The sequence below is a fragment of the Desmodus rotundus genome, chromosome 7 (genome assembly GCF_022682495.2).
Source record: "Desmodus rotundus isolate HL8 chromosome 7, HLdesRot8A.1, whole genome shotgun sequence".
In the NCBI taxonomy this organism is placed as follows: Eukaryota; Metazoa; Chordata; class Mammalia; order Chiroptera; family Phyllostomidae; genus Desmodus; species Desmodus rotundus.
In genome coordinates, this window is record NC_071393.1 from 39607444 (window position 1) to 39623423 (window position 15980).

General features: G+C 39.6%; 1 protein-coding gene across 1 annotated transcript in view; it reads left to right on the forward strand.

The window, feature by feature from the left end:
- The first annotated feature begins 5477 nt into the window (after window positions 1-5477).
- The window catches only part of NEMF (nuclear export mediator factor), a 42919-nt gene continuing 32416 nt past the window's right edge, over window positions 5478-15980 (forward strand). The window contains exons 1-7 of the mRNA XM_024557146.4: window positions 5478-5603; window positions 6338-6406; window positions 6538-6640; window positions 10320-10445; window positions 13265-13413; window positions 14577-14644; window positions 15589-15675. Coding sequence (XP_024412914.2) covers window positions 5545-5603; window positions 6338-6406; window positions 6538-6640; window positions 10320-10445; window positions 13265-13413; window positions 14577-14644; window positions 15589-15675 — 661 coding nt within the window. The 5' untranslated portion in view covers window positions 5478-5544. The remainder of the gene's footprint in view (window positions 5604-6337; window positions 6407-6537; window positions 6641-10319; window positions 10446-13264; window positions 13414-14576; window positions 14645-15588; window positions 15676-15980) is intronic.

A 15980-nucleotide genomic window follows, 5' to 3' on the forward strand; every position in this document is an offset into this window, starting at 1 on the left:
ACACTAGGCCATGCTACCAAGACAGGGAGTCATAGCAGCTCTGTGCAATACATAGAAATAAAAACACAGAGGCTGCCAAAATGAGGACACAAAGAAACATGGCCCAAATGAAAGAAGAGATCAAAACTCCAGAAAAAGAGCTAAATGAAATGGAGATGAGCAAACTACCAGATGCAGAGTTTAAAACACTAGTTATAAGGACGTTCAGGGAACTTAGTTAGGACCTCAACAGCATAACAAAGAATCACTCAGAAACGAAGGATTCACTAATTGAAATAAGAACAACTTACAGGAAACAACAGGAGAGTGGATGAAGCTGAGAATCAAATCAATCACGCGGAAAATAAGGAAGCAAAAAAAAAAAACAAGCCATCAGAACAACAAGAAAAAAAAAGAATCTGAAGAAATGAGGATAGTATAAGCAGCTTGTGGGAAAACTTCAAGCAATCCAACATTCACATCATAGCATGCCAGAAGAAGAGAAAGGGAAGGAAACTGAAAATCTGTTTGAAAAAAATAATAAAAGAAAACTTCCCTAATTTGGTGAACAAAATGGACATACAAGCTCAGGAAGCACAGAGTTCCAAACAAGATGGACCCAAAGAGGCCCACTCTACGACACATCATAATTAAAATGCCACAGGTTGCAGATAAGGAGAGAATCTTAAAAGTAGCAAGAGAAAAGCAGAGAGTTAAGTACAAAGGGGTTTCCATAAGACTATCAGCTGATTTCTCAAAAGAAACTTTGCAGGCTAGGAGGTATTAGCAAGAAATATTCAAAATCATGAAACACATGGACCTACAGCCAAGATTGCTCTGCCCAGAAAAGCTATTATTTAGAATCAAAGGGCAGATAAAGAGCTTCCTAGAACAAAAAAAAAAAAAAAAGGAAAAAACCCCCCCAAAACCCTAAAGGACTTCATCATCACCAAACCATTATTATACGAAATGTTAAAGGGACTTACTTAAAAAACAGATCAACACTACGAACAATAAAATGGCAAGAAAAAAAATTCATGTCTATCAACAATTAAGTCTGAAAAACAAAGTAAGCAAACAAGAAGAACAGAGACAGAAGCATGGATACGGAGAGGGTTTTCATGGTTGCCAGGTGAGAGGGGGGTGGGGGAGAATGAGTGAAGAGGTGAGAGGATTAAGAAGTACAAACAGGTAGTTACAGAATAGCCATGGGAATGTAAAGTACATTCTAGGAAATGGAGTAGCGAAAGAACCTATAACATGACCCACGGACATGGACAATGGTGTGGGGATTGCCTGAGGGGGTAGGGGGTGCAGGGGGACAAAGGAGGGAAATTTGGGACAACTGTAATAGCATAATCAATAAAATATAATTAAAAAAAATAAAGACTCCAAGCTCAGATTTTTCACTACTTGTAAAATGAAGAGAAAAGGGACAATGTAGTAAGCTTTTCATAAAGCTAACTGTATTCAGTTTCTTTGAGGTGACATTAGCTATTCTTAAAAAGGCCCTCCTTGAACTGAATAGATATCTTCCTCATGGTTGCTTCTGGGTCTACCCTCCACCACTATATGGAGCAAGTCTTATTCCAATTCTTCAGGGAAACTTTTCAGGAATTTAAAATCACCCCCTAATCTCTGTATTTTTCACCAAGTGGAAGTACATAGAGATGATTCTTACTTTTTTCATCATTACCCCATTCCACCCCTAAAAATAGGAGGCAAAATGTTTTTGGCATGCCTCATATGATTTCTACTAAACAAAGCTCTGAACTTGGCCCGGAATGACTTAGCTATGGACGTGAGGGCTGCATAAAAGGGGCCGCCTCCGTTAGCCCTGGGATTCCAACCCGCCTTAAGTATTTTCCCACCTTTGGGGAGGTGTGCTGGGCAGAAAAGCCTCCCTCCCCTAAAGATGTTCATGTCTTAATGTCTGGAACCTGTGGTACCTTACTTTCCATGGTAAAAGGGATTTACAGATGTAAGTTAAGGATTTGGAGGTGGGAGATTACCCTATCGGTAATTACCCTTTGATAATGTAATTGACAAAGATCCTTATAAGAGGCAAGTAAGAGGGTCAGGGTCAGAGAATTCGATGTGTCCTGGAAAACAATCGGAATCATGCAGAGTCACGAACTAAGGACTGTGGACAGCTTCTGGAAGCTGGAAAAGTCAAGGAAACATATTCTCCCTCAGAGCCTCCAGAAAGAATGTGGTCCTGCTGCCCCATTTGGAAATTCATGGACTTCAGAAGTGGAAGGCAGTGCCTTTGTGCTGTTGGAGCCTCTGAATTTGTAGTAATTCGATATACTAGTAGAAAATAAGTATACAGGAAGTGTCAAGGTTAGTCTATACCTGAAAGAACTTGGTGAGGTCAGAAACTGTCTTCTTTAACATGCTTGTACCTTTTTAAAAAACTTTTCATATCGTACAAGTTTTCAGGGTCACTACTCTCCCGTTGTAGAGTGTGAATGTGTATCTTTCCTTAACCCATCATATTTTAGCAGTTTATCCATTCATCTCTCCATTCATCTGGTCATCTGTACATTTAAAAATATTTAAATGCCAAGTTCCGGCCAAGATGGAGGCGTAGGTAGACACACCGTACCTCCTCACACAACCAAAAGAAGGACAACAACAATTTAAAAATAAAAAACAACCAGAACTGACAGAAAATCGAACTGTGTGGAAGTCCGACAACCAAGGAGATAAAAAAGAAACATTCACCCAGGCGGTGGGAGGGGTGGAGCCAGGCAGCTGGGAGGAGAGACCCTTCCGGCAAGGCCGCAGCTGGTGGACCCAGCGAGGCGGCGGATTGTGGAACAGGGCAGGCAGTGTGGCAGCTGGCAGACCCTTCACCCCACATTTGCGCACAGATAAACCGGGAGGAACGGCAGGGGAGCAAAGCAGACCACGCAACCCAGGGCTCCAGCGTGGGAAAATAAAGCCTCAAACCTCTGATTGAAAACAACCATGGGGGTTGGGGCAGCAGCGGGAGAAACTCCCAGCCTCACGGGAGAGTTCGTTGGAGAGACCCACAGGGGCCTAGAACCTGCACAAGCCCACCCACCCAGGAATCAGCACTAGACGGGCCCAGTTTGATTGTGGGTAGCGGAGGGAGTGACTGAAATCCGGCAGAGAGTGCAGCAAGCGCCATTGCTCCCTCTCAGCTCCTCCCCCATGTACAGCATCACAGTGCAGCGACCAGCATTACCCCACCCTGGTGAACACCTAAGGCCCTGCCCCTTTACGCAACAGGCATACCAAGACAAAAAAAAAAAAAAAAAATGGCCCAAATGAAAGAACAGATTGAAGCTCCAGAAATAATACAGCTAAGCAACGAAGAGATAGCCAACTTATCAGATGCACAGTTCAAAACACTGGTAATAGGAAACACATAGAATTGGTTGAATTTTGGTCACAAATTAGATGAAAAAATGAAGGCTATGCTAAGAGAAACAAAGGAAAATGTACAGGGAACCAGTAGTGATGGGAAGGAAACTGGCACTCAAATCAACGGTGTGGACCAGAAGGAAGAAAGAAACATCCAACCAGAAAAGAATGAAGAAACAAGAATTCAGAAAAATGAGAAGAGACTTAGGAACCTCCAGGACATCTTGAAACGTTCCAACATCCGAATTATAGGGGTGCCAGAAGGGGAAGAGGAAGAACAAAAAATCAAACACTTATTTGAACAAATAATGAAGGAGAACTTCCCTAATCTGGCACAGGAAATAGACTTCCAGGAAGTCCAGGAAGCTCAGAGAGTCCCAAAGAAGCTGGACCCAAGGAAGCACACACCAAAGCACATCATAATTACATTACCCAAGATTAAAGATAAGGAGAGAATCTTAGAAGCAGCAAGAGAAAAGCACACAGTTACCTACAAAGGACTTCCCATAAGACTGTCAGCTGATTTCTCCAAAGAGACCTTACAGGCAAGAAGGGGCTGGCAAGAAGGGGCTGGCAAGAAGTATTCCAAGTCATGAAAGGCAAGGACCTACATCCAAGATTACTGTATCCAGCAAAGCTTTCATTTAGAATGGAAGGGCAGATAAAGTGCTTCTCAGATCAGGTCAAGTTAAAGGAGTTCATCATCACCAAGCCCTTATTATATTAAATGTTAAAGGGATTTATCTAAGAAAAGGAAGATAAAAAATATGGACAGTAAAATGACAACAAACTCACAGTTAATAACAACCACACCTAAAACAAAAACAAAAGCAAACTAAGCAAACAACTAGAACAGGGACAGAACCACAGAAATGGAGATCACATGGAGGGTTATCAACAGGGGAGTGGGAGGGGGAGAGGGGGAGAAAGGTACAGAGAATAAGTAGCATAAATGGTAGGTAGAAAATAGACGGGGTTGAGCGGGAGGGTAAGAATAGTGTAGGAAATGTAGAAGCCTAAGAACTTAATATGTACGACCCATGGACATGAACTATAGGGGGGGAATGTGAGAGGGAGGGGGTGTGCAGGATGGAGTGGAGTGAAGGGGGCAAATGGGACAACTGTAATATATAAGATAAATAATAAAAATAAAGTAAAAAATATTTAAGTGCCAAATATTTATCAGATCCTATGTTGATACTAAACAAGCAGACATAATATAGACAAATCATTGCATTTGTATAGCTTCCAGTCTATTGTGGAGAGGGAGCAACAATTATTCTGAAATGAGCCATGTAAAGTGTGAGCTAGGTTTTTCGTGATGCCCTGCTATGTGTGTTTCTTTTGCCTGCCTGAATGCCCGAAATCTATAACAACCAAAAGTCTCTTAGGTTAAAGCGTGATTTTCAGAAAGCCGTTGTTACAAATGCACTGTTTGGCATTTACTCAATATCATTGAAAAACACCTATTTCAACCACCCACTCAATACTCGGTTATACTTTATAATTTCCTACAACTTTCACGAAAAAAGCTCAGTATATCATGAGGTTGACTGTATCTTTTTAAGCTTTTAATCATGTTAACGATGGAATATTTTTGACGTGCAGAGACTGAAAAGTTTTGTGCATTCAAATCTATTAGTTCTATCTTTTATATTTTGGTGTTTTGCTTTGAAGGGTCTCAGCCATTCGCTCCAGTAATTATAGGGCGAATAAAACAGTTCTACTTTTTACATTTGGGGCCTTCCAAGCAGCCGAAGGGAAAGGAACCGTTGCTCTTAGACCCAGAACCTTAGGTTAGGGCCCATCTGGGAAAATCTTCCACATTGTCCCTCATAAACTGTGGCGACCAGCAGGAGGCACTGTGGAGTCTGGTTCCAGTTCCCAAACACAAGGGGGCAAAGTAACCGAAATAATCGTAAGTTTTCCAGGAAGCAATGTGGCTTTAGTAGGATAGTTTGGATCTATTTTAAGCTGTTCTGGGACAACAAAATGCATGGTGAAGGCCACTCGATGAATGAATTCTTCTTGAAAGTGACAGAAACACATTCGCTTTAGCAATATTGGGTCCTTTGCGCGGCCGTAGAGCCCCGCCCGGTGCGCCTGCGTAGAAGAGTAGCGGCGCCGAGCCCGGCAGTGGTGAAAAGTGCACTAGCGACCCCAAACATCGCCATGAAGACCCGCTTTAGCACCATTGATCTCCGCGCGGTACTTGCGGAGTTGAATGCCAGGTACTGGGCGACAGGTGCCTGACTCCTGCGGGGAGTGCAGGAGCCAGAGGCCGAGGCCCCAGGGATAAATTCAACACCAGCGTGGTGTTTCCCCTTACTCCCCCCGTGCTCTTCTCTGCGGACCTGGCTAGGCCTGGGTGGGCGGGCGCGTTTGCATCCTTCCTTGGCACGCGGGGCCTCTGGCTTTGCTGGCCTGAGTCGCCTGGATTTGGTAGCTGGTGTTTAGGAAAAGCGAGACGCCGGGTGGACGCCAGAGTAGTCATTTGCTCCGGAGGTGTCCAGACTGGAGGCCTGTTCACTTTGACACTCCTCGCCCCAAACGGAGGGAGGTGACAGATCTGGATTCTGGTCTGGGTGTTTTATTACTTAGCTGTGTGAGTCTTGTCATATTTCTCAGGGCCTTGTTTACCTTCTTCTTTCCTCTTGGAGTAAATTAAGTGGATTAGACGTTCTTCCCCCCCAAAACAGACAGACAAAAACATTGGGTTATTTCAAAGACGCAAGGCATTTTGTGGTGTTCCCAGGGCTGATGGACCACATTGTTCTTAAATAGTTGTTAAGTTTTGGACTGAGTGTCTGATGTCCTTCGGATTCTGCTCCTTGGTCGACTCCTTATCACTGCAGTCGAAGATCCCCGAAGTTCCCCTCTTTCACAGGTTCTGATTGAGCTTTAAATTGTGTTACGTTTTGTTTCAAATGGTGTGATTTGTTACATGTTTCCTTTCTCTTTGCAGCTTGCTAGGAATGAGGGTAAACAATGTTTACGATGTGGATAATAAGACATATCTTATTCGTCTTCAAAAGTAAGGCTTCTTTTATCTTTGGTAATTAAATGAGATTGTTGATTTTTTTTTTTACCTACACTTTCAGTCCATTTCACTAAGTTAGCGTTGGCAATGGTCTAAAGAAAAAAACAACTTTTTCTCTTCTACAGACCAGACTTTAAAGCCACACTTTTACTTGAATCTGGCATACGAATTCACACAACAGAGTTTGAGTGGCCTAAGAATATGATGCCGTCCAGTTTTGCCATGAAGGTAAATTTTAACTCATATACTTGAAAATAAATTTTAAGGCCCTGAGATTGGTCACTAACAATGAAATTTCAAGCTACTTGGTTTTCCTTTACTGTTATTAATAAAGTGAGATAAAATAGAGTAGCTGGTGGACACTGGAATGAATACAGTAGATGTTTGTTAACTTCTCCTTGTGCTTCCCACAGTCAGTATTCTAGTTCAAGCATTTACCTGTAGTCCATTAACTACAGTCCACTTTACGTATCAAAACAGTTCTGTTATTAGACCAACATTAATTTTTCCTAAAGCATCATTTTCACTAGTTAGCTCATGTTTTATGATTCCCTAATTTTTCAATATCCCACATCCTCGAGTTCTTGGCTTTCTATGATCGGTTTCTCACCTGCCCCCACCCCCGTTTTCCTAATCTTATTTTCCACAGCTCACTTTTGTGCAACCAATCTGTATTTTGGCGAAGATGCAGTGACATCAGTATGTTAGCAGTTATTATATCTTTTTACCTCTCTTCTTGCTTTTGTTGTTACTACTAAAGCAGATTCTGCACTTGCGGGCATGTTACTCAGTTGCTTTTTGACGGAACAGGTGCACTGAACACTTCATTTGCTACAGAGGAAAGAGGGTTGAGTCAGATATGCCTGACTTTTAATTGATGGTTTTGCCACCCCCTTTATAACCTGGAAAAGTTATTTAACCTCATGGAACTTAGTTTGTTTAATTGTAAAATGTGGATAATGTCTCCCTCATGGGATTATTGGTGAGGATGAATTGACGTAACATGTAAAGCATCTAACACAATGCCTGACACGTATTAGGAATCCATATATATTAATTTCCTTCTTCCTCTCCTCCTCACTTTCCTTCAGAAATTTATTTGTTTTGGCATTGTGTTATTTCATTAGAGGCTTTACAGAGAAGAGCCTTATCCCCAGCAACTTAGAATCTGTTTTGGATTGCAAGTTAGGTAAGTGCTTCCCAAATCGCAAGGGCTGTCATAAAATTATCAAATTCTTAAACGCTTATTTACTAGCAACCCCAAATGGTTCTTTTGGAGGTTTCCTTTGTAGTAATGACACTTTATACATGTATAGCACTTTTCAAAGTAGACGGGTAATGCATATTTTATTGAACGCCTCAGTGATATGAGGAACAAATACTATCATTTCAGTTTTACAAATGATGTAATAAGCAATAGGATATATGATACTGGGATAGTGTAAACAGCCCCAAATTAGGCTATAGTATCAATGGGAGGTCAAACACTTGTTTAAAAAACCTAGAATTTTGTGAGCTAGGTGTACGTATCAGTCTAAATGTACAGAAGGATTCCCTCTAGTGGAGCAGGCAATGTTAAGCACTTTATAAACGACTTAAAGAGCTGTTACTGTTGTATGGTACAGGCAGGACCATGAACAGTATGTGGTAAGTCACGGTGTTCCTCGTTCTCACATTGGGGATGCCATCTATAGTTCAGTGGGTGGAAGGTTTTCACTGAGCTGCTAGTAGAGAAACAAGCAAAAACCGCACAGGGTTTCCATGTGTACTATATGTCCATGTACTTGTGGTAAAGAATCTTCCATTTCTCTCCACTCCAGGGTGAGGACTTCTCTTCCTCTCAAGGATGCCCTTTATGTTAATTTTAGCACTATATTTCTTTTTTTTTAAAGATTTTATTTATTTATTTTTTTAGACAGAGGGGAGGGGAGGGAGAAAGAGGGAGAGAAACATCAATGTGTGGTTGCCTCTCGCATGCCCCCTACTGGGGACCTGGCCCGAAACCCAGGCATGTGCCCTGACTGGGAATCAAACCAGCCACCCTTTGGTTCTCAGGCCAGCACTCAATCCACTGAGCCACACCAGCCAGGGCTTAACTCTACATTTCTTAAATAAACAGATTACTGGGGGACTCTGGAAGGCTTGATTATGATTTTCTCCTGGGGATTTAAAGATAGTCTTATTTGTAGGTCATTGTTTAAATCAAAATATATATAGATTACTCTTAAGTCAGAACTGTTGAATTGGGGGGGGGGGTGGTTTATTCTATGAAATTTGAAAAGTCTTCTTATAGCTACCTGAATATATAAGTACATAAAATGAGAATTTTAGTTAATTTGAACTACAAGATCTGAAGAATAACTTTTCTTAGTTATGAAAGAACCATTAATTCTAAGAATGACTATATTTTTTAAGGGTGGTTTCAGCTTAACTTCTCTAAAATTTGTGTTGAACTTGAGTCTTGAAGAAAAGAAAGCATTTTTTTTTTCTTACTGCTCTTGACTAACTAAAGGATCTTTCAAATTAAAAAATTAGAAACAATTGTAAGATCGTTTTTTTTAGGGACCACAGAGTAGTCTTGTCTCAATTCCATGTCATTCTTAAATATTTGTACTAAAGGATGATACAAGTAATCTAAAACAAAAGGTATTTACCAAGTAATTGTATTCGGGTTTAACATGCTAATTTCCTTTTGATTGCTAATAAAAACAAGAGCCTTATGACTAGGGATACGGAGAATGATATTTGGTAATGAATAGGAGTTATTACATTTAGATTTGAGCTAGGTTGATCAAAAGCTTGGAGATAGTACCAGGAAAATTCTGCTTGGGCTATGTCAATAAAGTGTGTGGCAACAGAGGGTAGTGATTGGGTGGGAGTAAGATGGAAGTCTAATTTACAAAATACCAAAAAGCTTATGGTTCAGAATTTGTATCTGAAGTGGAAGATTAGTGGAAACTATTAATTAATTTTGAGTACAATTAACACAAGAGGAAATTCGCGATGCTTAAAAGATTGAAATAGAAAGAGACAAATAAGGTACAGCTTTGAGAGAGACCGTCAGAGCAAGAACAAGGGATTTAGCAGTGGTAAAAAGCAACAAAGTAAATTTCACAATGGGTCTAGCCTTGTCTACTTAATAATTGAACATTGGGTTGGCCAAAAAGTCTCTGTAGTTTTTTCTGTAAAATAAAAACGCCTTTTTCATTTTTACCAACAGTATTATTGATCTGGATATTTTGAGTATGTCAGCTATCTCCCACTAGTGGCTTCTAGTGGGTAGTGGCCAGGGATGCTGCTAAATAATCATCTTCCAATGCATCAGACAGCCACAGAGCAAAGACTTATTTGGCCAGAATGTCAGTGGTACCAATAAACATCACAAACCGCTTTTGACATGTTCGATCAATCACAGCACCTTCTCCATACACTGCACAAATCTTTTTTTTGTTTCAGTTGCATTTTTACCTTTCTTGAAATGAGAAAGTATAATATGCTGAAAATGTTGCATATTCTTCCATCTTCAATATTGAAATGGCTGCATAAAAAAATTACTAATTGTGATGTTTTCAAATGCACGCTGATATGACAGCTGTCACAATACCATCTCTAACAAATTGTTTTGAATGAAGTTAAGGCACTGCCAGAGCCATAGTATGGAAAAAACCATGACGGACTTTTTGGCCAACCCAGTAAAATACTGTTTCAGAGTTAGCAGTCAGAGTTGTCTGAACCAAAATGTTCTCCGCTGATTATCTGAAAGCTTTTATTTTATACTCTTTTATTTGCTACTTTTAAATTATTATTCCTGATGATAATGAAAGAAAAAGTTATTTATAAACCAATACCAAGTGATTAGGAATTTACTTTGACTATATAAATGCATTTTTCTTCTTTTTCTCGCTAGTGCCGAAAACATTTGAAGAGTCGGAGATTAGTCAGTGCAAAACAGCTTGGTGTGGATAGAATTGTAGATTTTCAATTTGGAAGTGATGAAGCTGCTTATCACTTAATCATCGAGCTCTATGATAGGGTAAGTTAAATCTGGGGGCTGGGGTGAAGGAGAAGTCATCATTATGCACTGCCATTCTGGGTAGCATGATGAAATCTCGCGCGCTGTCCCACTCCGTCATCTCCTCCCTCCCGGTGTGAATCGTCCTTTGTCCCGAGTGCCAGTGCTGAATGTGTGGCCATCTCTGTCGTCATAACGACTGTCCCGTTTTGCAGAGCTTGTGTTCAGGAACCTTATTTTACTTAATAATGGCTCCAACGCACAGTACTACTGATGCTGACCATTCAGATATGCCAAAGGGGAGTCTCAAAAGTGCTTCCTTTAAAGTGAAAGGGTGTAGAAATAGTATATATGTAAGGTACAGTACTATCCGAAGTTCCAGGCGTCCTCTGAAGGTCTTGGAACTTACCCCCAAAGATAAGGGGGCACTGCTCTATGCTTGCATGCTAAATTTAGGTTTGTATATCAGGCATGGGCCTTTCTGGGGGGTTTCCTTTTTCAATTTAAACTTAGCAGTTAATGGTATCTAAAAATTCTTTCCATAACATGAATGAATTTGTGTAATCTTTATTATTTTAAAAATCTAAACTACCTTTTTATTTTGTAATAATTTTAGGTTTATAGAAAAGTTGCAAAGCTAATACAGAAAGTTCCTATATACCCTTCACTTAGTTTTTCTTAGTGTTAACATCTTACATAACCATGGTACCTTTGTCAAAACTGAGAAATTAACATTGGTACCTTACTGTTAACTACACTGTAGACCTTATTTGGACTTCACCAGTTTTTCTACTCCTATCCTTTTTCTGTTCCAGAGTTGAATCCAGGATAGCCCATTGCATTTAGGCCCTTGGTATTTCGAAGACTCTGAGCAGCTGGCATGCACACATTTAGTGATGGGATCCAGTTAGTGATGAGTTTGGGGTGGACATTAAGGACTTATATATGACAGTATGTGCTTGGGAATTCTCGGTGTTCACTGTGATTTCGAGAGCGGTCGGTCGGTTGGCCCCTGGAGTAGATCTGGAAGATTGCTCCTTCCTCTGTCTGCACCAGGATTGATCTCCTGGCTTTCAGGTCTGGAATGGTGATGTATGGTTTATCTAGATTCGACCAGGCTTTGGGTAAACAGGCTGTCGTTACTCAAACTCACTTAAGAAAGGCAGTTTATTAATTTATGGTAAGAAGGTTCCAGTAGGAAAGACTCTAGAGAAAAAGTTAAGATCAGAAAGTATTTTACTGTGTACATCAGAGCCAAGCACAGTATTTCCCAAAATATGTTCCTTGGACACCACTTCCATACGATAATAGGTGTGCCTGGAAAAATGAGTCCCTTAGTCATAAAAGTTTGTGGAACTTTGATAATAAGGTAAAAATTTCACTCTCGGACTTAGTGCAGAATTCTTTTTTCTTTTCTTTTAAATGTGAGTAAGGGGAGCCACTTACAGAATACTTTTGGGAAGCCTTGGTTTAAGGAAAGCCCTCTCAGGGAGATGACTGCCTCACTGGAATCTTCCAGATGTTCTGGATAACTGCACAGTTTGACCCAGGACATGGTATGGAGCATATTCTACTTGCCAGCCCCTATGGCCAGGTGTTTTTCAAGTCACGTCTTCCCGAACAAGACACTGTGTGGACTTCCATCCCATCCCTCTGCTTTCCTTCTCCAGTTAACTTTTTTAAGTTAAATAAGTGCACGGTTGGTTTGAAGTCAGATCCTTTAGCACCTTTCAACACCTAGTAAATTCCAGTTACTTTTATCTTAAGATGAATGGTGTCCCCATTACTGAAGCCATTTATCTGCATCCTGTAATTCCTAAGAGATTGGGGCTGCATTTATCATCTCCTATGACCAACTTCTAAGTAGTTGCTAAGGCATTTGTGACTTTTCATGGTGCTTTTCACTCATTATATACCACCCCCTGTCTTCACTGTAACAAATGGGAAAGGCTGTATTCTTTGTGCAGCGTTGTTTCCATTAGATTCTTCCCCTTTTTTGTTGAAAAGATTATGTAACAATATGACATTTTAAAAAGTCTTTTTGATCCTACTCTTTAATGAATACTTTCATTTTTCCCTATATTTGTCTTCCTAAGATACAGAAAATTTTTGCCTTGCTATTTTTTACCTAACATTATAAACAGTCTCCTACTTTTTACATAGTCTTCGTAAGTTAACAGCTTTCAAGTATGTTATGTTGTGTATCATAATTTAACAGTTTTCTCAATTTTTACATTTAGGCTGTTTCTTTTTTTTTCCTATTGTAAATAGAAATACCTTTAAGCATATAGTTTTGGGTTTTACTGAGTTATTACATCAGGCTACATTACCAAGTGTGGAGTTACTTGGACGAAGGGTACCACATCTTTATGATTTTGGCCACATAACTAGTGCTGTTGAAACACACAGTGCAGGTGAAGGTATACAGCATACCTCATTTTATTGCACCTCGCTTTATTCCACTTTGCTTCATTGTGCTTCATAAATGTTACATTTTTTGCACCTTGAAAGCAAGACCTTCCATCAGCAAACAGACTACAATTCGCTTTATTGTGATACTTCACTGTAGTGGTCTGGGTTGGAATCAGCAATATCTCCGATACTGTTTGGCTTCTGAAGCGTACAGTGTGTCTGTTATGTTTTCCGTAATAAGACACAGTGTTCAGACTTGCCTCATGGAAGTGCAGCGGTAAGTTCAGCTGGGGGCATCAAGTCAGATCCTCTCTGTGACCTCCTTTCTGTGACCCCGGTGAGGTTCTTAAGAGCCTACATTTTTCTTAATTTTGAAGTTTCAAGAATGATTTGGGAAAAGCATTAAATTACACTTTATTCCATTACAGGGGAACATTGTTCTTACAGATTATGAGTATCTCATTTTAAACATCCTGAGATTTCGAACTGATGAGTCAGATGATGTTAAGTTTGCTGTTCGTGAACGCTACCCAGTTGGCCACGCGAGGGCTGTTGAGCCTTTGCCTACCTTGGAAAGGTACCGTGTTTCGTTTATAAACTCATTCCATGGTGTTTTAAAAGGTAAAGTAGGTCACATATGAAAGAACTGTCATAGAAAATACTCAGTTTACTTGGATAAATAAATTTGTACTCCTTGAACTACGTAAGTGTGCATGTAAGCAGTCAAGCCTTATTTGGGAGTAGCAAATGTCTTTTTCATCTAAATTCGGTGTTATTCTAGATGTTTATGATTCCTTGGTAAAGTGAGAGGACTGGTCAGGTCTTCTGTGAGAAGACACATGGATGTCTTGGGCAGAGTACAGAAAGACAGGAGTTCTGCTTTATCTAAGGAAAGGGAGCAGGGTAGGATATGGTGCTAACTGTAGCTGTGCTCTGGCTGAAGGCTTTGCTGACGAGTAAGCTATAGCAGTGATTTCAAAGTTTAGCATTCATTGGCATCACTGGAGGGCTTGGTAAAACAGGTTTCTGAATGAGTAGCTCTGGTGTAGGGCTCCCAGGTGTTCTTGGTGCTGTCAATCTGGGGCCTACAAAGGCCCATGGCATTCGGAAGAACTCGGTATTTAAGTAGTAAAACCTTAACTAGGTAAAGCCAGTTCAGGTATTAAGATATATCTCCAGGCTTGACAAACAACATTTAACTGTTATATAAAAATGTTTCTCTCATATTTTATATGGCAGTTGATGATGAGCAATGTGACTTGGTTGAAAAAGTATTGATTTTCCTTAGGAAACCTGGTTTTAGGTTCCACTGTGCTGTTTTAAGAACTTATTAACTTGAATAAATTAATTTTATGACCCTGCATTTTCATAAAAGATTTTATTAAATTAGTTTTTTAGACAGAGGGGAAGGGAAGGAGAAAGAGAGTAAGAGAAACACCAGTGTGTGGTTGCCCCTCTCGTGCCCCCTACTGGGGACCTGGCCTGCAACCCAGGCATGTGCCCTGACTGGGAATCGAACCAGCGACCCTTTGTTCACAGCCCACGTTCAGTCCACTGAGCTACACCAGCCAGGGCATGACCCTACATTTTTTTACTTACAAAATGAATTAATTCCTCTTTTATTTTAAAATAGTTAAAGATCAGGCAAATTGATGTGTATGAAAGTATTATGAATATAAATACTGCCATAAGATTTATTAAATAGTGGATAGAAAGAAGGATGTCAATTTTGTTTTACAGACTGACTGAAGTCATAACCAGTGCAGCCGAGGGTGAACTGCTGAAGAGAGCTCTGAACCCCCTGCTTCGTGAGTAACCCCATGTAGAACAAGGAAATGTTTGCAAGATAGTATAGTTTTCAGGAATATATTTAAATCTTTTATACTTCTAGTAGAAAATTAGAACTTCGTGATAACTGTACAAAGGAGTTTAAAATGATCTTTTAAGTAAATAGTTTATTTTTAAGGAAAACATCATATGAAGTTTGACCTTTATCTGCTAGATTTTATTTAAAAATAATAGTTGTGTTAACTAATAGAATATTACTTAGCACTTTAGGGACCACTGTAGTATTCTAAGAGATCTTTTTTTTTTTTCCCTGAACATGCATCTTTGGTTTAATAAATGCTTAGTTTTTTTTTTTCTTCTTCTTATTAGTGAGTCTCAGGGCATCCATGATGTCAGGTACTCTTACTAACCAGGGTAAATAAAATTCAATAAACTTTTATGCTTGAGAAAATCATTGCTTATCCCTATAATAAGGGATCTGAAAAGGACGTGTGAGCAGGCCAGTGCCCTTAATTACCGAGCATTAGAGAGTTATTTCTCTCCTATGAAATTAGAATGCGTTACAGAGTTACCTTTAGAACTTTCCAGCTATTAGAATAGCATACATAAAGTTTGTAAGTTTGGATTGTGCTATTTTTTCTTTATTAATATGGCATAACATTAACCAACTTTTGGATGCTAAACCAACCTTGCATTCCTAGTTTATAATCTTTTTTGTATGTGGCTAAATTTCATTAAATTCCTATAACTTTTGTATTAACATCTACATTTTTATTTTCTCAAATTTTAATTAAGTACTTGAATTATCATTTCTAATAACATTTCAAAATAAGTGACTTAGTTGTTATTTTCACTGGCTACTGTTATTGAGTAGATCATTTATATTGAATATAAATTTGTATTGTATTTTGACTGTTAAATTTCATAGGAAAACACTGGAAAATAATACTCTCTGTTTTTATAGCTTATGGACCAGCTCTCATTGAACACTGTCTTATAGAAAATGGATTTTCTGGCAATGTCAAAGTGGATGAAAAATTTGAAAGTAAAGGTAGGTCTGCATGGTACAAGTTTAGTCCATTTTCATTTATTTCCTTTTTTAAAACTGAAATTGCTTCTGGGAAAGTAATAAGTGACCAGGTAGTTCTAGACTTAAAAGCATTAGACCTGTGAGCGTTCTGTCCACATGGTATTGCTGGCTTCATACTGCAGGGCGGCGCTTTTATCCCTAGTAACGTCTGTTCAGTCCTTTGACCTACCTTACTACCTTTCGACTGAAGACTATTCTCCCTCCCTCCTTCTAAATTTCTGAAGTGGTTACTGGCCTTGAGACAATCTTTGGTACAAGGCTTGTAC